Below are 22,734 nucleotides of genomic sequence, written 5' to 3' on the forward strand. Positions count from 1 at the left end.
CTTCGCCAGATATGGCGGTAGTGCTTGGGCCTTGCCTTCGTGAAGAATGTGCCACACATCTAAGCAGCATCTCCCTCAACTTCTCCTTAGGTCGGCAAGGCCAAAGGCTTCCTCAAGAACTTTCTGATTGAACCCTTCGTCCCTCACAGTCAGGTATGTGAGGCAGTGCCAACCTGGATTGATCTTCTTTCTCCAACTTTCTGACTGTCCTCCAGCAATGTTGAGAGGTTAAAGTGCCCAGGGGAGAAGCCAAGGGGACCAGGGTCTCCAAAGCTCCGGCGAAGGCCTGGAGGAAATTATGAGCAAGGAGTCCAGAAATGAAGGAGAGGCTTAGTTTGCAGCAAAATGGCTAGATTAGGTAACACAGGGACCGCCTGTTGTTGGAATGAGGCCTTGAAGGCAGGACCCCTTCCCAAGATGGGGCCCGCACTGACCCAGCTAAGGAGGTTGACGCCTGTCTTTGCCTGTCGCCTAGCAGAAGGTAGCACACAGATCTCCTTGAGGTGAATACCTGTGTTAGGGTTTAGAAATGAGACCATAGGGCTTGGGTGGTTCCGCTCCTGGGTGAGGCCTTCTGACCCCCTGCCCAGTTGAGCACCCTTACCCATGTCACACTGCCTTTCTTTGCAAGGAGGAGGAGTTCTACGTGTGCATCTACGCTACCCGGGAAGGAGACTACGTCCTATTCCACCACGAAGGGGGTGTGGATGTGGGTGATGTGGATGCCAAGGCCCAGAAGTTGCTTGTGGGTGTGGACGAGAAGCTGAACACTGAGGACATTAAGAGACACCTGTTGGTCCATGCCCCTGAAGACAAGAAAGAGTTGAGTTCTGAGAGGGACAGCGTGGGCACAGATGGGGACAAGGAGTCCAGTGTGACCCAGGAGACCAGTGCACTGGGCTCTGGGTACAGGGGAGAGAAAGCAGAGTGGGCCTTCCTGCGTGGGAGCAGCCGGCGGGCACAACTGTGTCCTGAGGAAGGGAGTCACACGTGTGGGGAGGGCACTGGCTTGCCGTCAGTCTGCAGTATGCCAGCCTCATCCCTCACCTCCTTGCCCCTGTCTGTCTGGTGCCTCCTCTGGCTCTGAGCTTGACAGCTTCTTTCCGCCTCAGTGTTTGAAGAGTGACAGCCAGGGAGCAGGGTTGGCAGAGGACAGCGAGGGGGGGGGGAGGCAAAGGGTCAGGAATAGAGAAGTGAGGCTAGGCTGACAGCAGCAGTGAGCCTGCTGTAGGTGGGGGTGGGGGTGGGGGCAGGAGCCCAGGCCTGCGCTGATGAGGTAACTGCCTTCCTCCCCTCTCCCCTCTAGAATCCTGGCTAGCTTCATCTCCGGTCTGTTCAATTTCTATGAGGACCTGTACTTCACCTACCTTGAGATCAACCCCCTTGGTAACAAGCATGGGATGGGGTGGGGTGGGGTGGGGTGGGCCCCATGCCTACAGTGTTCAGAGAGCCTGAGCTCTGGTGCCAGAAGGCGGTACAAAACAGGGTGTCCCATAAGGAGTGGTCTCCAGTGTCACCCTCTGTTTCTGAGCACCCAGACTGTAATTTATTCATATCTTAACCAACCCTAGCTTCTTTCTTTAGCCTTAATTTTCCTTGCTTTCTGGGGAAGGCCTGGCTCTGGTCTGTCTGCTGTGTTGTCCCTGCCGTCGGGTGAGGCTTCCCAGGCTCTGGTCTGATCTTCCTGGTACCTGGAGGCCTCTCTCGGGTGTTGGTCAATCATTTACTACCCCTAACACCAAGAGGAGCTGGTTGCAGGCTCTCAAGCTGTGAAGGAGGCAGATGGTCTGGCAGATTCTGGCTAGGCCTCTCAGGGCAAAGTCCAGGAAGAAAGGAATGACCAAATTTCAGCTGAGAACGTAGCCACTGGAATGGGCCAGATGGCTGTGTGCTAACTTAATTAGCTAAATGGCCTGGGGAGAAATATGTATGCTCAGTGAGGTATTGCAGATGAATATGCTGGCCTGGGGCCAGAGTGCTCTGGGATGGGTACCGTGTACCGAACTCTGAGACTTCCTTAGCTGGACCACCAAAGCCAAGATGCGTACAACTTGGGCTTCTGATAGTAGAGGTTCATGAGGAGGTGTGAGGTGGTGTGGTGCTACTTGAGTTTGAACCCCAAACCTAGACCAACAGGCTTTTTTATTGTTGCTTTGGGTTTTGTTGTTGTTTAGAGGTAGGGTCAAGTTTAGTCCACTCTAGCCTCAAACTTACTCACTATATAGCTGAGGATGACCTTGAACTTCTGTCTTCCCGAGTCTCCTGGGCTTCCATACCCACTTCTACAGTTAGTATTATTTATTTAAATTAATTTTAAATGTTTAAAAAAATTTTTTATTTATGTCTATGTATCTGTGTATACCATGTGTGCCTGTGGTGGCCAGAAAAGTCTGTCTGACAGCTGCAGTTACAAACAGTTGTGAGCTGCCCCAGTGGGTTCTCGTCCTCTAGAAGGGCAGCAAGCTCTGTTAACTGCCGAGCCATATCTCACCCCCATTTAGGTTTTTTTTTTTATGTATTTGTTTATTTACCCTCTGTGGGTGTGTATTGCACATGCCTGTGGAGCTGTGCACAGCCTATGAGAGGCCAGCCTCTGCTCCTACCTACGGGTCTTCAGCCTTTGAGGCTGGTGCCTTTATGCACTGATGAATCTCATCAGCCCTTTACTTATACTTTAATATATTATTTGGTAGAAGGGATTGAACCCATGGCCTCTCCCGTGTACACCTAACTCCAGAAAACAGGGGTGGTTTTGGTTTTAATGTCAGGGCTGTGGGTAGGCTAGTGCGTGAGTATTTAAAGCAGGGAGTAAGGCATTTTATGACGTTGTCTAAAACTTGCTACAGCAACTTGACCTGTTACCAGAAGGTCAGTGAGTGAATGGGCAGTGTTCTGAGAGGCTTTTCCTTGTGCTAGGGCCGTATTGTGATTTATGGTTGCTCGGGGTGTGTAAGAGAGCACCTGGCGGAGTCTGCAGGCATGGTTGGGAGGCTGATGGTTGCCTCACCTTAGAGTTAGTACCTGACACTCTTGACTTTTCTCCTAGTGGTGACCAGAGATGGCGTCTACATCCTTGACTTGGCGGCCAAGGTGGATGCCACGGCTGACTACATCTGCAAAGTCAAGTGGGGCGACATAGAGTTCCCTCCCCCCTTTGGGCGTGAGGCGTACCCCGAGGTAAGGCGGTGTTGGGGAGGGGATGGAGGGAGGGTGATGGGACCTAGGAGACAGTGACTAATCCTGGATGATCATTTGGTCCCCTTCTTGGCTCTGTATTTGGCAGGAAATGAAAGACGGAGAACCATTTAATTTTCTTAAAACCCCAGTGAGGTTGGGGGTCGGGGTGGAAATCAGCCAAGTCTCTGAATCCTGGCCAGAAACCCTTTTAGACAGAGCTCTCCATCAGCCTCCCTGGGCTTCTGACTTGATTTGCTGCTTCTTGATCATTCCAAGAGGCTCTTCCCGGCCCTGATGGGAAGCTTCTTCGCTTGGCCACTGCAGGAGAATTTTAATTGCTGCTTCCCGCCCTGTCCTCTGAGAGGTCCTCCCAGCAGGTTCAGGCTGTGTGAGATCATCTAGTCAGGCTGAGGAAGGACGAGGGCTGGGGAGAGGACAAGGGTGTGGGTGGGCTGGTGTGGAGAGTGAGGGAAGCAGTAGGACCTAGTGAGATCTGGATTTGGACAGGACCGAGGACTTTGATGTCAGGAACTGGAGCAAGAAATTTGTTTCCAGGGTGTGGGTGGTTTTGGTATTTTAGAGGTACTATCAGATTCTGTCCCAGGCCTGGGGCTTGCACCGTCTTTACCCCACTATACTGATTAAAAAACCTTAAAGGCCCCTTCTGAGAGAGAGCTGTGGTCTTGGGTTTGGGGCCTTGTGGCCAGGGTGTTCAAAAGGCCACCCGTGGCTCTTTGGTTTCCCAGGAAGCCTACATTGCAGACCTGGATGCCAAGAGTGGGGCAAGCTTGAAGCTGACCTTGCTGAACCCTAAGGGGCGGATCTGGACCATGGTCGCTGGGGGCGGTGCCTCCGTCGTGTACAGGTGACAAGAAGGAAGGGTGCAGGTGGTTGCCAGCCGGGTTACCCACTCAGTTCCATGTGCCGATCACTGGCGTCCCAGTTTCTCACCTGTCTGTCTGTGGTCCAGGAACATACTGGACAGTGAAAGCAGCCACACCCCGGAGGGCTTCATATGACTCTAAGGCCACCTGCCCTGGACTCAGCATCTTCTGTAACCTCCTTATGTAGCTAAAAGGGATCTCATTGTAGGGTTTTAGTTCTTGTAATTATGATGTGTGCCTCATAGAAATGTAACACACACAAAAGCACACTAGGAAGTAAAAGCTACTCACCCATTCCTCAGAAGGTCAGAGAACACCTTACTCTTGCATTTTTTTCTCAAAAGATTTATTTATTTATTATATATAAGTACACTGTAGCTGTCTTCCAGATACCCCAGAAGTGGTTGCTGGGCTTTGAACTCAGGACCTTCGGAAGAGCAGCCAGTACTCTTAATGGCTGAGCCATCTCTCCAACCCCCTCCTCTGGCATCTTAATATCTAGATAAATATTTGCACTTTTTCAGTTTATAGAGATATCGGGATCATGTTTTATGCCCTTTCGAACAGCAGGCCGTGTTTTCTCTGAAATTATGATAGATGTGTGATGGCCCAGCCCTCCTGCTGCCCTGGCCGCGGCAGCTTGCAGCATCCTAGTTCATGCATCCTCTTGTTTCTGTCTTTGGGCTGTGTCAGGGAGCTGCTTATTGTTCCTTTTACCTACCCTGTCTGTCCAGGACCTTGGTGCCCCGAGGCTGGCAAAGTACTCTGCCTGGGAGAGTCTCACGGCACATTGGCCTTCAGCGGAGGCTCGAGTGGGGGTTGAAGGTTATAGGTCTGCGAGGCCAGTTCTGCAGGCTGACTTCCAGGCTTGTGGGCATGCTGGGTAACTCTGGACAGGTTTGACGCTCCTCTGCCCTGACCTAGCACTGAGTTCTGTGTCTCTCCGGCAGTGATACCATCTGTGATCTTGGAGGTGTCAATGAACTGGCGAATTATGGGGAATACTCGGGTGCCCCCAGTGAACAACAGACTTACGACTATGCCAAGACTATCCTCTCACTTATGACTCGAGAGAAGCACCCAGATGGTGAGCACAGGCACGAGTGCATGGGATATAAGCACACCTAGGAAGCACAGTGTGTGGAAGATTTGTGCTGCAAACCTCAGAGGCCATGGTCCTTTGTGATGTGGGACTAGGCACTTAATTTCAGGATCGGTTTTCCTGTCTCAGTGTTAGTGAACACTGGCAACACTCATCAGGGGCTCACACTGGGCAGGGAGAGCACGTGACATTCACCTCATGTATGACTAGGGAGCAGGAGGAAGAAAGGCTGCAGCATGCTTCTGCTATGATGAATGTAAACTCTGAGCCTGGTGATCCTTGCAGTTACGAGGCTTTGTGACACCTAGTGTCCCTTCCCCACATTCCCAGTGTTTAGGGCTATACATACCTGTTCCCCTTAAGAGCGAGAGAAAGAAAAAATGAGATTCCTACCAGCAGTATCAAGACACTGTGCTGGACTTCTGGGGACCAGGCTGGAAGATAGAGAGTGCAGGTTTGAGTGACGGCCGCTGGGTAACGTGGGCAGTGCACACTTGAGCAGGCTGAGTGGGTATCTGGGCAGATCATCGGGCCTGCTCCCTGTTCCTCTTCCGGGAAGAGCATCTTTGCTTGGAGAAGCCAGAACACCCTCAGTTGAGTTTCTGCAGCAGGCTCAAGTCTTCTATATCTCTAACGTTGACTTTCTTTTTCACTCCCAATCCAGGCAAGATCCTTATCATTGGAGGCAGCATTGCAAACTTTACCAATGTGGCCGCCACCTTCAAGGTAACCAGCTGTGAGCAGTGGGAAAATGGGCTCGGGGATAGCCTGAGGTGAGCCTGAGGCTAGTTCCTGTGCATTGCCTTAACCTACCTAAAGGGCTTGTGACCTAGGGTCTGTCTGTCTGTCTTTCCCTTTTGGTGTTGGAGATTGGACCCCGTCCTAGGGCCCTTGTGAAGGAAGTGGAAGATAGGAGATGTGGATCTGAAGCTGTGTGTCTCTGTAGTTAGCATTCGCTAAAACATTAAGTCTCCTGTTTGAAGCAGAGGGAGAGCTCGAAAGCTTGCTCTCTCATCTCAGAAATGGTTCTCAGAGATCGGATGTGATTGTCCTTATTCTCGGCACCAGTTTGCTGCAGTAAGGACAGCTTCTGATGACCTTATCCAGCCAGAGTCCCTGTGTCCCTGTGCATGGCCGTGAGGCAGGACCTTGGGAATACCCTCTTAAAAAAACACAACTTCAGTCCACAAAGATGACAAAACTGCCAAGTCTTGGCTTTCACCTCTTCGGGGTAGCCTTCTAAGAGGCCGTTTGTTATTCCATGTCGTGGTGCCCAATGAGGCTTTGAAGAAGCATGTTACATGTGGTCATCCCATCTATGTCTTCAGGATAATAGTGTCCACTTTCAAAGTCTGAGCTCTCAAGAAGTGATAAGCCATGGTTCATTAGGTCTGCCGGATTGAGCCTGAGTCACTGAGTTGAGCTCATTTACCTCAGTAGCTTTAACCTGGAAGTATCCTGCGGTACAGATAGGTGGTGATACTTGGCGCGCAATACCATTCTTGGTAGGTATTGAGCAGGAATTGTATAACATCCTGTGACATGTTTTTGGTGATAGAAATTAAACTTCAAGTCCATGGTCAGCATACTGTTTAGAGAAGTGCAGCCTCTCATTTTCCAGACTGGTTGGATACCATCATAAGAGCTATTCCCTAAATCACTTAGGTGGCCTTCGACATTAAGGAAGACTATATCTTCATAACATAGCCTTATGTAGAGCCCTGACATAGACTCCCCTACCCTAATTGTTGGTGCAATGACTGCAGCCAGAACAGAGACCTGTAGGCACCGCAGTTGGCAAGCCAGTATACCAGAGTCTTGAGGGATATGTATGGTTCTTGGCTACTGTATGGTCACACATCAGACCTGGAGTTGTGAGGCTCGCTCAGCTTGTATGTACGATTGTTCATAGTCCTTGACCAGTAGGGCCTGCTGTGCTGCGTGAGAAGCAGTCCTTGTCATGTGTAACTGTACATTTGTCTATTGCGGTTTTACATTGGTTTGCAGCTGCCTCTTAGTCACATGTCTGTTATCCTTTTGGCTTTCTCTAGGGCATTGTGAGAGCAATTCGGGATTACCAGGGTCCCCTGAAGGAGCATGAGGTCACCATCTTTGTCCGAAGAGGTGGCCCCAACTATCAAGAGGGATTACGAGTGATGGGAGAAGTTGGTAAGATGGGGAACTTTTTCTTTCCCCACTTTTTTAAAAAGATTTTTTAACTTTATGTGTATGAGGGTTTCACTGCATGTTTGTGTATGTACCATGGACAGTGCCTGGTGTTCACAGATACCAAAAGAGTGTAGGGTCCTTAGGAACTGGCGTTAAAGATGGCTGTTAGTCACCATGTGGATGCTGGGAATTGAGCCTGGGCTCGCTGTAAGAGCATCCAAGTGCTCTAAATGCTGAGCGAACTCTCCAACATCCAGCATCCTCTCCCTTCTGTCTGGAGCATCTGGAAAAGGGTCTTTGGGCTCTTCCATGCTCTCCCACCCCCTGGTGGAGTGACTGGGCTCTACATTTAATAAACACAGAATGCCTGCTCTGTCTATGCCTAGTAGTGTGCTGGGTACTGGGGTTTTAGCTTGGCTGTGATGTTAGGTCTTGCTGACTCCCATGAAGTAATTAAGGGATCAGGTGACTAGAAAGGGTGACAGTTTAGAAACGATCTAGAACAGGGGAGAGAAGCTTAGAAATGAGTTCTGTAGAGAAAAGGCCATATTCCAAGGCTCTACAGAAGACCTGTCTGGAGGTTAAGAGAACGGGGCCCAGAAGAGTGGGCTGTAGACTGGGGTCAAGAGGGAAGAGGTGGGGCTGTACAGGTTCTGGACAGGCATGGCTGTGGCCCTGAGTTGGCAACTCATTCTGTATTTGAGCAGAGGAGTAGCATACACTGACTTAGCTGTGAGGGGGTGATTAGTGTAACTGTGGGCCTTTCCACTCACATCCCAGTTTCTAAAAAATCAACTCCGAGACTTAATTACTAGCTCATAACTTAATTAACTCGCTTATTCTATTCCATGAATGCCACAGGACAGGTTACCTCTTCTCTGTCCCACGTGTCTGTCTCCTCAGAGTTCAGGGCGAATCCCTTCCCATGCCTGACTATTCCAGATTCCTCTCTCTCTCTCACTGCTGGAACTCCCACCTCCTATTTCCTGCCTAAGCTAATAGGCCAATCAACTTTTTATTGACAGTGCAGTACATTTCCTTCTTTTAGTCCAATAAAAGCCTCTTTCTCTTTCAGTAATAAACTATATACAGTAATAACGATTATGAAAACTATCAGGTAAGATTTACTTTACAGTCTTAACGCCCAGTCACTATCTATCCTGTCTTGGTGTGTTCGTAGTTCTGAACCTAAATCAGTTTCTATCATAACTTGCATTATCCTGTATCTTCTTAGACCTTAAAACAGTATTCTAAATCCTGAACAACTCAAGCTTAACTGTGAGACATGACTCTCTAGTCTTCAACCCCATCAGAGACCTAAGAATGATAAATATTACCTGAGGATGCAGGAAGTACAGGCAAGCAGCTTCCAAACTGCAGAAATGACAGGAAAAGCTGCTGCCTGGACAGTCCCCCAAAATTTCTCTGAGTCACTGGAGCATTGTCTTCAGCCTTCTGGCCCAGGACATCTAACAGACTTTTCTGGGAAGTGGGAATTATGAAGGACTTGCCTACTCTGTTGCTGAAAAGCCCGCAGTTGACTTCCCTGTGCCTTGTTTATCCAGTGTGGGCAGCATACTGTCAGCACTTGAACTGCAGGGGAGCTTCTCACCCAGGGGCTAGCTTGCCACGTGTGAAGCAAACGCCACCGGGGGATTCCTCCTGCTCATCCTCTTTTTTGAGGTAGATGCTGCTGCCAGGAGTAGGCCTGTCATTGTCAAAAAAAAAAAAAAAAAAAAAAGCCTTTTGTTAATAAAACATCCTACATGCCATTTTGTGTGGGTTTCTGAGATTTTTTTGAAGACTACCTATCTAGCTATAGCCTATCTGAATAGGGAAACATTGTTGTATTTTAATGGATACATATGTTGAACCTTTATTAGCTTCAATCTATGAAGGCATTTCCAAGATAGCCACTATCTCTAATAAATGTACTATTGTGCCAAGAAGTATTCGTGAACCCCAGAAGACCACTAGGGAGCTGATTCTAATGAAATCACACTGGGGTCTCTATTCAGGCACCACCATCTCTGACAGCAGAACAGGAGGGACAGCCTGGAGCCCAGTTTCAGGCAGGCATTTATGGAGTCAAGAAGGAAGTGTCTAGCTTGACACACACCTGATTTGGGGGCCATTATGGTCTTTATCATAACTGGCTGGTTCTGGGAGCCAAACCATTAACTTCTGCTTTCCTCCTGATTGGTGGTTGATATGAAGTGAAGTATTATGGCAGGCTTGTAACCTGGGAGTACAGATTTGTTGGGAAATAACCAACAAATGCTAGGTACCAACCTGTCAGTTAACTCAAATTCAACCTTAGGTCAGCTTCTCTAAGATGGAGTCTGAACTCAGAATATCTGGTCTTCAGTACAATTGCAGAATTAGCCTTTTCAGAATTTAAGGCAGAAGCCCATTGGAATTCTGAATATGTGGCAGTAGTATGGTGTATCAACATTCGTGTGTATCCAAACTCTACAAACTGAAACATATAATCTGCTGAATGACATTGTGCTAAGGCAGTATTGAACATAATTTGTACTCTTCCTTCCTTCCTTCCTTCCTTCCTTCCTTCCTTCCTTCCTTCCTTCCTTCCTTCCTTCCTTCCTTCTTTCTTTCTTTTATTTTTTTATTTTTGGATTTTTGGTTTTTTCAAGACAGGGTTTCTCTCTGTAGTCTTGGCTGCCCTGGAACTCACTCTGTAGACCAGGCTGTCCTCGAACTCAGAAATCTGCCTGCCTTTGCCTCCCAGAGTGCTGGGATTACAGGCATACGCCACCACTGCCCGGCTTAATTTGTACTCTTAATCCAATATATTGCATCTCTATGGGTTGCTATTCTTATTCCTTAAGACTGTTGTGGATTTTCTCATCTAGATCTAACTTTTTTGCTGCCATTGTAGATTCCAGATTGGATTCTTCTGGTTTGTTTGATTATTTCTGTTTTTTTCAAGACACTTTCTCTGTGTAGCCCTGGCTGTCCTGGAACTCACTCTGTAGACCAGGCTGGCCCGGAACTCAGAAATCTACCTGCCTCTGCCTCCCAGAGTGCTGGGATCAAAGGCGTGGTGCCACCACTGCCGGGCCTAACTATCTTCTTAAGGATTTAACTTTCTTATTTTTAAACTAAATATTTTTTCCTATGATTTTTTTCTTATACCCAGTTATTTCTCTCTTTTATTGTTTTCAAATGTAATACCTTACAAGCTTTAGAGGTCTGGGGCTTTTCAGTCCCACCTCAGTTCTGGGGAAATGCTCCTTTGCCCCTCTGTGTGTCTGCAGTCTCCTCAGGCCAACACCTGTCTATTGCAGCTTACTGGATCTATTATGTCTGTGCTTGGTCTAGCAGCAGTTTGGGGCTGGAGCCTCAGTTTGCCCTTCTGTGAGAGCCAAGCCTCCTACTTGAGGGAGGAGGGCACAGGCTGGGAGCTGAGCCTACTTGCCCCAGCTCTGGGGAGGTTTTTGACTGTAAGGAGGGTCAGTGGCTCCAGTCCCCCCCAACCTCCGCCCTATCCACAGGTCCCCACCTCTTTCCCCCTCCTTGCTCTTCTTTCCTTCTTTCCTTCTTTCCTTCTTTCCTTCTTTCCTTCTTTCCTTCTTTCCTTCCTTCCTTCCTTCCTTCCTTCCTTCCTTCCTTCCTTCCTTCCTTCCTTCCTTCCTTTTATTATTTATTTCAATGTATTTATATTTCAAGTGTTATCCCCTTACCTGGTTTCTCCCAGAAACCCTCTATCCCATTCCCCCTCCCCCTGCTTCTATGAGGGTGGTCCTCTACCTACCCACCCACTCCTGCCTTCCCGCCCCCTTGATTCCCCTACACTGGGGCAACTATCGAACCTTCACAGGACCAAGGACCTCTCTTCTCATTGATGCCTGACAAGGCCATCCTCTGCTGCATATGCAGCTGGAGCCATGTGTACTCCTTGGTTGGTGGCTTAGTCCCTGGGAGCTCTGGAGGGTCTGGTTGGTTGATATTGTTGTTCTTCCTATGAGGTTGCAAACCCCTTCAGTCCTTTCTCTGACTCCTCCATTGGGGACCCCACACACAGTGCAATGGTTGGCTGCAAGCATCCGACTGTATTTGTAAGGCTCTGGCAGGGCCTCTCAGGAGACAGCTCTATCAGGCTCCTTCAGCAAACCTTTCTTAGCATCCACAATAGTGTCAGAGTTTGGTGACTGTCTCTGGGATGGATCTCCAGATGGGAAGTCTCTGGATGGCCTTTCCTTCAGTCTCTGTTCTGCACTTTGTTTCCATATTTGCTCCCATGAGTATTTTGTTCCCCTTTTTAAGAAGGACTAAAGCATCCACACTTTGGTCTTCCTTCTTCTTGAGCTTCATGTGGTCTGTGAATTGTATCTTGGATATTCATTGCTTTTGGGCTAATATCCACTTATCAGTGAGTACATACCATGTGTGTTCTTTGTGATTGGATTACCTCATTCAGGATATTTTCTAGGTCCATCATTTACCTAAGAGTTTCATGAATTCATCAGTTTTAATAGCTGAGTGGTAGTAGTACATTGTATAAATGTACCACATTTTCTGTATCCATTCCTCTGTTGAGGGACATCTGGGTTCTTTCCAGCTTCTGGCTATTACAAATAAGGCTGCTATGAACATAGTGGATCATGTGTCCTTGTTATATAATCTTGCTCTTCCTTAAAAGGATTTATAGCCTCCTGCTTGGTGTCTGGCTCTGAGAAGTGCTTGTTTTCTGCCTCTCCAGCCCTTTCACAGCTTTCCTGGCTGGCTTTCTGAGCTTTCTCAGGCCCTATGTGTGGCTAACGTGCCCCATGTTGGACACCATTTATAACTGTGGACTTTTCCACCTATGCCCCAGTTCCCAAAGTATCACTCTGAGACTTAATTCTGTATGAATAAATGCGTAGGCCATAAGGTTGGGATTGCTCCTCAACCAGCTCGTAGCTTAATTAATCTGTTTACTCTATTTTATGAGCGCCACATCCACACACTGGTTACCTCTTCTCAATTTCATGCGTCCGTCTCCTCAGAATCTCTTCCCAAGCCTGACTTTATCCCCTCTCTCTGGGAAAACCTCCTATTTCCTGCCTTAGCTAATAGACCAGTCAGCTTTCTATTGGCAGGTGATGCTCCCATATAGTTTACAAGCGCTTCCCTGTACAGACAGGCTTCTGGATAAAGGGAAGATAGAATGGTGGCCACCTAGGAGCTAGTGAACGCATTTAGAAAAGTAGTTCTCTTCATGTGACGTTCCAGAAAGTGACAAAAGGAAGTGACATCTCATTGGGAAAGGCAGTCGAGACCATCCCATGCTCCCATTTTCCTAAAGTTAATATCTATGGCAAACACCCCACCCCCACCAGTTACCTGACTTGGTACCAAGTGCTCGTTTCCATCTGCTCATGTAAAGTGAAGTGAAGAACATTCCAGGCGTGGCTGTGCAATTAGTCTCAGCACCTGGGAGACAGAGGCCGGTGGATCTCTGAGTTGAGGCCAGCCTGATCTACATAGTGAGTTCCAGTCCAGCAGAGCCATATATTGAAACACTATCTTAAAAACAAGTGAAGGAGATGCAGGAGCCAGGGTCGCGTGGAGGGAGTGTCCCTAAGGCCTGGGAAGGTGTGTCTCAGCAGGATGCACTCGGGGTGAGCTCAGTCATGGGGAGCAGCTAGGTGAAGGTGCTGGCTCTGTGCAGAAGGAAAAGCGAGGGCCGTGCCCCAGGGGAGCCAGTTAAGAGTGTTTAGAAACAGCCCAGGCCAGTAAGGCAGGCAAGGCGCTGGGCACAGGTGACAAGTGGGAGAGTGGCAGGCCAGGATCCAGGCCATCAGAGGTGCCTACTTACAGGCTTCTGGCACCAGGTTGCCATTGGCACTGTGGCTTCCTCTTCTGTCAACAGGTGATCTTCTGAAAGACCGGTTTGATGGTGAAACTTTTGGCAGATGTTCTGTGTTAGATCAGTCTTGCCCTCACAGTACCCAGCATTGGGCAAGACTCTCAGAGAGCCTCGCCATGTTCTGCGGACTGGGCCTTTTCTCCAGATTGTGAATCGTGGGTCTTTTACTTTTCTTGCAGGGAAGACTACTGGAATCCCCATCCATGTCTTTGGCACAGAAACTCACATGACGGCCATTGTGGGCATGGCCCTGGGCCACCGGCCCATTCCCAACCAGCCACCCACGGCAGCTCATACTGCCAACTTCCTCCTTAATGCCAGTGGGAGCACATCGGTAGGTGCCAGCTGCTCCCACCTCAAAGGAGGGACCCATCTCGCTTGCCTCCATCCCCACTAGCCTACGCAGGACACGGTGCTCCTCTTCTAGCATTTAGGGAGATAAGAAAATATGGGGAAAGTTGGCATATGGTTATGTTTCAGTCAAGGTAGAACAATGGAAAGACTAAAGGTTTTCAAGTCAAACCCTAGTTCAAATCCTTGCAGAGAGTGGGACTTTACTTGGTACCATATCTACTTAGAGCCTCAGTTTGCTCATCTATAGCATTGGACAAAATCAATTCCCATATTGGCATTGTTAGAATAATGCTTTTTGTTGGGCAGTTGTGGCACATGCCTGTAATCCCAGCACTTGGGAGGCAGAGGCAGGCGGGTTTCTGAGTTCGAGGCCAGCCTGGTCTACAGAGTGAGTTCCAGGACAGCCAGGGCTACACAGAGAAACCCTGTCTCGAAAAAAAACCAAAAACACAAAAAAGAATAATGCTTTTCAAGTTCAGTTTATGAAGAACAGCATTCAGCCAAATACATACGTGTGCTGGGACAGGAGCATTGCTCTGGGTTCCATGGTAGCCTGAGTTCTATTGTTCTGTATAGTGAGGCTCTTCCCTTAAAACAATACTGTTTATAATTTTTTTTTTTTAATTTTCTATATTATTTGTTCTGTGTATAATTCTTGCTACTTTATGTCTTTGGGGCCTTTAGGACCAGTGGCTCTTGTCCTCAGCCCCTACCTATGACCCCTTACCTATGACCCCTTGCCTATGACCCCTAACTGTCTTCTCTCTCTGTTCCTCAGACTCCAGCACCCAGCAGGACAGCATCTTTTTCTGAGTCCAGAGCTGATGAAGTGGCACCTGCAAAGAAAGCCAAGCCAGCTATGCCCCAAGGTAACTCCCAGAGGTTTACCACAGCGCTCAAAGGCCTGTGGTGTTTCCTCTGTCTCTCCGTTTCACCCTGTCTGGGGTCTGCCTGGAAGAGGCAGCAGGGAAGCAGTTTGAGCTTGCCTATGGGAGTGGGCCTCAGCATGAGGTGGGAGTGGATCTCTTCAGGGTGAGTGACTTGAGGCTTCCTGTGGGTTCTCCTGGGGCACCTCAATCCCTGCTGCCTTGTACCCCGCCTGCTGGGGGGGGCTGTGTACTGACTTGGAAGGCTGTGGAGGAGACAGGATTTCAGCAGAAGCAAGAAGAGAAAGGTTCTCCCAGACTCCTAAATGGAAGACAGGTTCTGGGAGTAGAAATAGCAAGGCTAGCTCCTAAACAGTTGTCTGTCTTCTCCCACTCGCTAGGGGCTCTTAATACACTTCTCTCCCTACGCCTTATTTACTGGCCCTTGCACACGTCACCAGCTCAGGGATGACCTGCCAGCACTCACATTCCAGCAGATGAGTGACACTGGCTTCCCTGGCTGATGGGGCCTTGCTGCCACTGTCATATAGCCAGCTGCGATAAGGCTCAATATCAGAAGTCACTGTCCTGTAGTCCCCAGGGTGGAGAATCGTGGGCCCAGCACTGTGCTGGTTCAGTCACTGTAGTATGCTGCATGGGGACAGAGGGGTTGGCATTAAGAGGACGTGACCCACTAGCCTGAAGGCCATAGTGGAAGTGTCACCCAGAGGGCCAGGAAGGGACTTGAGGGTTGCGTGCACTCACCTAGTGTCCTCTCCTTGCCCCCCCTGCACCCTGGTTCTTTGTCTTGCCCACTTCTGTTCTGCCCACTGGTGCTTTTGCCTCTTTCATTGGCTTTACCCCTGCTGTCCACTATGACCCTGCGACAGCACCGGAAGGCTTGTCTGTGGAACTGTCCCCTGTTTCTCCCTTCTCCCACCAAAGCTTCCCACCAGCAGTTCACTCAGACGCCTTGGTCATTTTCTTTAACAGATTCAGTCCCAAGTCCAAGATCCCTGCAAGGTAGGATGCCCCCACTGCGCCCCAACTCTGCGTGGCTTTGTTAGCGGGTCCCAGTTTCTCTGTGCTTTGTTTCTTCCCTGGTGGGTTGCAGTGTTGTGTAGTACATTTCCTGTCCCCACCTCGGTGTGGCCCGCCCCGCCCCTCAAGTCTTAGTCTTTGCTATTTGTCCCTTCCCTCTCCTGCTTAGTATCTACCTGCCCCCACACAGTAGTCTCTTCACTGTGTGGCTGTCTCTGGCTCCTTACCTTGGCGGGAGGTGGAGACATAGAAGGAGCAAGAGCCAGCCCACAGCTCCGGAGACTCGGGTACCAAGAGGGATGGTCCTGGGAGAGAGGGTGACATCAGCTGAAAGGGGAGTAGCAGAGAGCAGTTGATGCCTCTGATCTGAGCGCTGGCTGCTGTAGGGAAGGGACCACAGCTCCACCCTCATTCGCATCTGCGTCTCATCATTGCTTTTGCTTTCCTGCCTCAACTTCAGCACCTTCCGTACCTACTGCCAGCCGCATCCCACCGCTCCTGCGTCCAGACCAGTGTAGGGCTCTCCCAGGTTTGGTAGAAGAGCAGAGAAAGATGGGAAGAGAGACACTAGGAAGGTCAGGTAGTGTCTGTCTCTAAAACAAGTCTTTTTCAGGACTTCTGGTGTCGGAGGTCACAGGTTACAGTGGACATTTGTCAGTGCATGTACACTCACGTACACACAGCTGTCCATTGACCAAGCAGGTAGATTACTCAGTTACTAGGATCAGGACTTTCTTATGACTTTTTTTTTTCTTCTTCTTCAATACTGGGAATCAAACTCAGAACCTCCTTGAATGCTGAGCAAACACTATACCAGTGAGCTCCGCCTAGCGTCTCTGTGTAACTGACATTCACAGTTGTAAGGGCAAGAGAGTCCTCATTGATGACTGATCCCTAGGGAGGGCAGGAATATCTAAACAGAGACAGTGGCCCGCTAACTGTCTGCTTTTGTTTCTAAGGTTTGTTTGTTTTTTTTGTGTTTGTTTTTTCAAGGCAGGGTTTCTCTGTGTAGCCCTGGCTGTCCTGGAACTCACTCTGTAGACCAGTGAAGGCTTATTTTTAATTGTGTGTACTTGAGTGTGTCTTAGCTGGGGTCCCGTGGGGGGTGATGAATGTGAACGCAGGCGCTGTGGGGGACCAGAAAAAGGTGCTGGATCCCTTGGAGCTGGAGTTACTGGCAGTTCGGTATCTTTAGTAAGCCACCTGACATGGCTGCAAGAGCACAACCAGCTCTTAACTACTGAGCTGTTTCTCCAGACCCTCTGCGACCTCTTAATCCTTTCATGGTCTGTCTCCAGTGAGATCCAGTTTCCTAGAAGGCAAGGTCTTTGTGCTGATAGAGCAGGAACAGACTCATCTCCAGGGAACCCTTTGCCCCTAGGGGAAGCGGACTGTGGCAGACACCTTTCTTTGGTTCTTTAGCTGGAGAAGAGAGAGGCCATGAAGGAGACCAGGTCATGGAGAGTGCTCTCCACTCTTAGTAGGGCCATTAAGGTTGGAGAGAGGTAGGTAAAGAGAAGGGTTAAGTGCTAGGGTGCCAGTGCCCCCTCCCCCTGCTTTGCTTTTTCTGTGCTTAAGGAGGTAAGCACTTGAACTCTGACTTTAAAGCAGGAGGGGTGGGTGGGTTTTGTCCTTGTCTCTGAAGACGGCTTTCTGTGGAGCATGGCTTGGGCTCAGTGTGGGCTCCCCTGGCGTGTCAGAGCTGTACTACTTTCTGACCTTTTTTTTATCACACAGCTGCATTTTTGTCGAGTCATGTAATCCTGGCTCTCCAAGATGACCCAGGACCACTGTCAATGTGGATATCTGCTTCAATTTCCTGGGGCTAGAAAGTATGAGACTGGATCATATGGTGGCTCTTACTCTAAGGTTCCTCGTTTTATAGGAACCCTGGGACGACAGTAAATCTAGGTATTCACGGATCAAGAGCCTTCTGACTTGAGAGGCTTACTGCTGGCCTGCACGGGGATTTATTTAGACCTTGATCTTGGTTAGCCAAGCATGCAGTAGTACAGTAGGTTTATACCAGAAGCCTCTGGGTGAGACACCTCGCTCTCCCCAGGAGGGCACAGAATGTCCCCCAAAGGCTCGTTTCCTCTCCTAGGACATTCAGGGAATTAAAGGGGAAGGTAAGCAAGGGCCCTTTCCCTTCTGTCTAATGCCTGCATTTCTGTAGTCTTTTTGTACCATCATAGCCTTCTCCCTGTTTGGGAAATAAGAGTCTTACACTCTGTAGACCACTGCCTACCTCTGTCTCCCCGGTTCTGGGATTAAAAATGTGAACCACCATGTCCAGCCTGCTCGGTTCATTAACATCTTTCCTACTGTTAGAAAGCCTGTCTCAAGAGCATTGTTCTGCGCAGCTGAGAGCCACTTGGGAGATAAGGAGCGTGGGAGGATAGGGTTAGGGATGAGGACGAGGGCACTGTGGCCCTGTGCTGGCTTGTGTCAGAGCCCTTCCATAACCTCGGTGAGATATGGTTGGGCTAGCCTTAGTCCTCCCTGCCTCAAGCCTCTACACAGGATCCCTCTGACCTAGAATTTGTGTGCGTTCTAATACCAATTGTTGCTGGGTTTATGTCTAAATTTACAGGCTGATTAACATTGTTGGGATTATAAAGTCCTCAGGTAGTAAAATGGTGAGAGGTAAACTTTTTTCTAGTGCCTCTAAAAATAATTTATTAAGGGTGGAGGTGGTGGTATGAACCTTGAAGCAGAGGCAGGCAGATGTCTGCCTAGTCTTCAGAGTGAGTTCCAGGACAGTTAGAGCTGCACAAGAAAGTCTTGTCGAAAAAACAAGCATTAATAATAATAATAATAATAATAAACATTAACGACAATTTTTTGTAATTGAGCCGGGCATGGGGACTCAGACCTCTAAGTCCAGCAGTCAGAAGGCTGAGACAGAGTGTCACATATGAAGGTATAGTGAGTTGCAGGCAATCTGGGTACATAAAGACTGAAAGCAAAGAAAGGGGAGCTGGTGACATGTTATCTGCCTGCAAATAGTTGGGAAGGAGAGGCAAGATCAGGAGTCTAAGGTTGTCCTCAGCTACATAGTGAGTTCAAGGCCAGCCCTGGTTACATGAGATCCTGCTTACCAACCAGCAGCTGGGGCTCAAGATAAGGCTCCGAGGCTAACAGCACTTGCAAGCCTTGCAGAGGCCGTGGGCTGGCTTCCAGCACTGACGTGGTGATGGCTCGCATCCGCTTGTAGCCAGTTCTAGAGAATCTGATTCTGTTCTCTGGTCTCCGCAGGTACTGCACACACAGTGTACTTACATATAATCAAAACACCCTATGAACACATTAAAAATAAATAAAGCTTTAAAAGTTGTTGAGTACAGTGACATATGCCTTTATTTCCAGCACTTGGGGGGCGGGGGCAGGCAGATATCTGTGACTTCCCAGGCAGCTTGGTCTGTACAACATGGTGCTTGTCAGCCAGAGCTACATAATGAGGCTCTGTCTCAAAAGGACAAACAAGAGACTGGAGAGATGGCTCAGCATAAGGGCCCTGGCCAGTTTTCTGGAGAATCAGAGTCTAATTCCCAGAACCCACATGACTGCTCACAGCTAACTGTTAACTCCAGTTTTAGGGGATTCAGCACGCTCTCTGGCTTCGGTGGACACCAGACAAACATGTGATTTACAGACATACATAAGAGACAAAACCCCTATACACATAAGATAATAAATTAATTAGTCAATGACAAATTTTAAACAAGAAAATGAGAACTATTTTATTGCGTGTGTAGACCACAGGAGTACAGTCCGAATCTGTAGCGTTCCCGGGACACTTAGCATGCCCTGTGAGAACACTCAGGCACCTTCAGCTGTGGGCCCTGTTCTGTTGGAGGATTCCTTTTCTGATCACCATGGGACTATTCTTTAGCTATGCAGGTCTCATTAGACAGTTGTCGTTCTCTCTGCTGCCTCCTTCTAGAAAAACCAGGGCAAGTTTCCCAGAATTTAGTATTTTAACATTTCTTTTGCTGCCCTGAAGAACTACCAAACTGGACACGTAGCATAGGGATTCAGGAAGGGAGCCCCTCTAGGTCTTCCTAAGGTGTGTGTTCTGGGTGCACTCGCTGTGTCTTTGCCCACCAGGAAAGAGTGCCACCCTCTTCAGCCGACATACCAAGGCTATTGTGTGGGGCATGCAGACCCGGGCTGTGCAAGGCATGCTGGACTTTGACTACGTGTGTTCCCGAGATGAGCCCTCAGTGGCCGCCATGGTCTACCCCTTCACGTGAGTCATGCCGAGACAGGGCGTCTGGAAATGGCTAAGTGGGATTCTCCCCTTTAGATGCAGCCTGGGAATCAGCCTCCCATCTTTGTAGTGGGGAGATCTCCCCATCCCGGGACTGAGACAGTCCGTGTTCCTGGGGCCCCCTTTCCCTCAGATGGGAACTTTTAGGGGACACAGCCCTTGTTGCTCTTGAAGACGTGCCTCCTTTCAGCTTCCCCTCCCCGGCGCTGGTGGGTCGAGGGTGTTCTTACTCTTGCTCTGCTTTCTCACAGTGGGGATCACAAGCAGAAGTTTTACTGGGGACACAAGGAGATCCTGATCCCCGTCTTCAAGAACATGGCTGATGCCATGAAGAAGCATCCGGAGGTGGATGTGCTGATCAACTTTGCGTCTCTGCGATCCGCTTATGACAGCACCATGGAGACCATGAACTATGCCCAGGTAGAGCATGGATCTGGGGTAGCACGAGGTGGGGAGTCAGAGAGAGCTTCTGAGTGGAATTTACAGTCATGGATACTTGTGACCAAGGACTTGGGAACTGAGAGAAGTACTTGGAGACAGGTGCTTCTCAGAAGTGGCTTAAAACTGTGCAATGGCTGCCTCTCTAGGTTACCAGAAATCAGTTCCAGCTCATTCCCTCCTGCCCCGGCCTGCAGGGGGTTTCGACAGGGGATCCTAGGAGAGAAGGACAGAGAAATAGAGACAGGAGATGCAAAGAACAAGGCCAAGACCAACTTTGTTCAAGGCCCCAAAAACTGTATTTTCTCAGGGAACTTATACAAGCGGGGAAGAAGTAAGGCAAGTGGGATTTTCCACGTAGCCCGGGCATTCAGCCAAGGTGAATCTCTGGCAGCTGTAAGATGTTTTCTTCTTCTGGGAGGCACAGTGACCATTGACCACCCGATCTCTCCAAGGTCTGTAGCTGAGGAGAAGTCAAAACCCAAGCCTGTCCCTAAAATGGAATCTAAACATAAAGTAAGGTCAGTTTGGCTCCTGGCACCCTCCCAGGCTGGCTTGAACCACAGGCTCAAAAACACTGTCTTGAGCTGAGTATTGTTCAGTGGCAAAGCCCTTACACCTATGAATGTAAGGCCTTGAGTTCTATCCCCAGCACCATCCCCCCAAAACACTTTCTTATAGGATATTATATACTTACTAAAGGACAGATGCTAAAGAATAAAAAGCAGGTGGATACTTCCAAATCTTTTCTCATCAACATGGCCACCAGGTTTCAGCATGCCTGCCCCCTAGGTCAATAGGTTGGCACATTACTCTTGTTCTTTCCAGGCCTGTCGTAAGTGTCTTGGGTTGACATTTGCACGCATTCCCAACTATCACCTGTCTCAGTGTCCATTGCTGTGAAGAGACACCATGACCAAGGCAACTCTTAGAAAGGAAAATATCTCATTGGGGCTGGCTCACAGGTTTGAGGTGCAGTCTGTTAGCATGGCGGGAAGCATGGCAGCGTCCAGCGTCCAGTTAGACATGGTGCTGGAGGAAGGCAGGCAGGAAGGGGGTCTCTTTTTGGTTTTTTAAGACAGAGTTTCGCTGTGTAGCCCTGGCTGTCCTGAATTCAACTCTGTAGACCAGGCTGGCCTCAAACTCTGAAATCCACCTGCCTCCGCCTCCCATGTGCTGGGCTTAAAGGTGTGCGCCAGCTTCAGTTTCTACTTGCCAATACCAAACAACTGTGTAGTGACTTAGCATTCTGTTTACTCTGTGTGTCCTTGGACATTAACTAAAACTAACTTTGAGAAGCATGGGCTTGCCATTGGTGCCCTGGTCCTATCCCTCCTTCCCCCTTTTCTGTTGCAATACTTGCCTTTAGTTAATGATTTGTAAAAGCCTGCTATAGACCAGTGTTTTGGTGTTTGTTTGTTTTTTTGTTTTTTTATTGTCTGATCCAGCTGTTTCAGTTAATGAGTTGATAACATGAATTTGCTCTGCTCTTTAGATGAGCTGCTTTTTCAGGCTGGAGCAGACTTTAGCAAAAACGACCCAGGGCAAAATGGTAGCCCCCACCTGTTTCCACAAACAAAGTTTTATTAAAACAGCCAGTGTATTTCATTTATGTATTGTGTGCATGGATACTTAGACACTGAAAACATGTTATACAGACCACAAGACCTAAACTTGCAACCCTTTACAGACTGGCCCAGAGCCAAAGAGACATGGTTCTTAGATCTTCAGTTCCTCTAGCCCAGTCTAGGCAAGGGTGGGAACAGCTTGTTTCTCTGTGCGCTGACTAAGCCTGTAGGGACAGAGAGAAGACTCTGGGTACTTAGTGGGAAAGGCAGGTAGGGGTCAGCTGAGTCTGAGACTTTGGTGAGAGTGTAGCTACAGACTAGCGAAGACTTGGAAGCATTTGCCTCTGCTTCTGCAGAGTCTGTGTGTCACTGGCCAGTGAAGTTTGTTTCAATGTCTACTGCTGTGTGTGTGTGTGTGTGTGTGAATGTGTGTTAGGGGGGTGCATGTGGAGGTCAGAGGACAGCATTCAGGAGTCAGTTCCTCCTTTTACCTTATTTGCCCTTAGCATCAAACTCAGGCTTGGCAGCAAGTGCTTTTGCCTGCTGAGCCATCTCGCTGACCCCACCATGCCTGTCCTTTGAGAGAAGTTTGAAATGATCAGGGCAGAACCCGAGGCATATGGGAGGGAGAAGGGACATTCTCTTTACCTTACTTTGTTCTTGAAACCTGGGTGGGGACACTGGGTATAGGAAGGCCTCATTGTCTGTCAGAGGTGAAATGTTGACATGTTCAGTGTTAATTTGAAATGTTAATCCTCTAGATCCGGACCATAGCCATCATAGCAGAAGGCATCCCTGAGGCCCTCACCCGGAAGCTCATCAAGAAGGCCGACCAGAAGGGAGTGACCATCATCGGGCCTGCCACAGTGAGTGTCCACTCCAGAAGGCTTCCTGAGACCACAGGAAGCATGCATTGTTTGTTGTTTGTTGTGGGGTTTGTTGTTGTTGTATTTGTTTGTTTGTTTGTTTGTGTTGAGGCAGGGTTCTCCT

The 22,734-nt window shown here is 48.9% G+C and overlaps 1 protein-coding gene across 2 annotated transcripts in view; it reads left to right on the forward strand.

Moving 5' to 3' along the window:
• Acly (ATP citrate lyase) overlaps positions 1 to 22,734 on the forward strand; it is a 52,096-nt gene that overhangs the window by 7,661 nt on the left and 21,701 nt on the right. The window contains exons 4-17 of one of the 2 annotated variants that reach the window (XM_052194098.1): positions 91 to 153; positions 632 to 822; positions 1,307 to 1,386; positions 3,047 to 3,177; positions 3,924 to 4,042; positions 5,012 to 5,148; positions 5,828 to 5,889; positions 7,215 to 7,332; positions 13,384 to 13,538; positions 14,337 to 14,427; positions 15,418 to 15,447; positions 19,576 to 19,717; positions 19,990 to 20,158; positions 22,506 to 22,610. In XM_052194098.1, coding sequence (XP_052050058.1) covers positions 91 to 153; positions 632 to 822; positions 1,307 to 1,386; positions 3,047 to 3,177; positions 3,924 to 4,042; positions 5,012 to 5,148; positions 5,828 to 5,889; positions 7,215 to 7,332; positions 13,384 to 13,538; positions 14,337 to 14,427; positions 15,418 to 15,447; positions 19,576 to 19,717; positions 19,990 to 20,158; positions 22,506 to 22,610 — 1,593 coding nt within the window. The remainder of the gene's footprint in view (positions 1 to 90; positions 154 to 631; positions 823 to 1,306; positions 1,387 to 3,046; positions 3,178 to 3,923; positions 4,043 to 5,011; positions 5,149 to 5,827; positions 5,890 to 7,214; positions 7,333 to 13,383; positions 13,539 to 14,336; positions 14,428 to 15,417; positions 15,448 to 19,575; positions 19,718 to 19,989; positions 20,159 to 22,505; positions 22,611 to 22,734) is intronic. The other variant, XM_052194099.1, reaches the window with a different exon arrangement.

The sequence above is a fragment of the Apodemus sylvaticus genome, chromosome 10 (genome assembly GCF_947179515.1).
Source record: "Apodemus sylvaticus chromosome 10, mApoSyl1.1, whole genome shotgun sequence".
NCBI classification, from domain to species: domain Eukaryota; kingdom Metazoa; phylum Chordata; class Mammalia; order Rodentia; family Muridae; genus Apodemus; species Apodemus sylvaticus.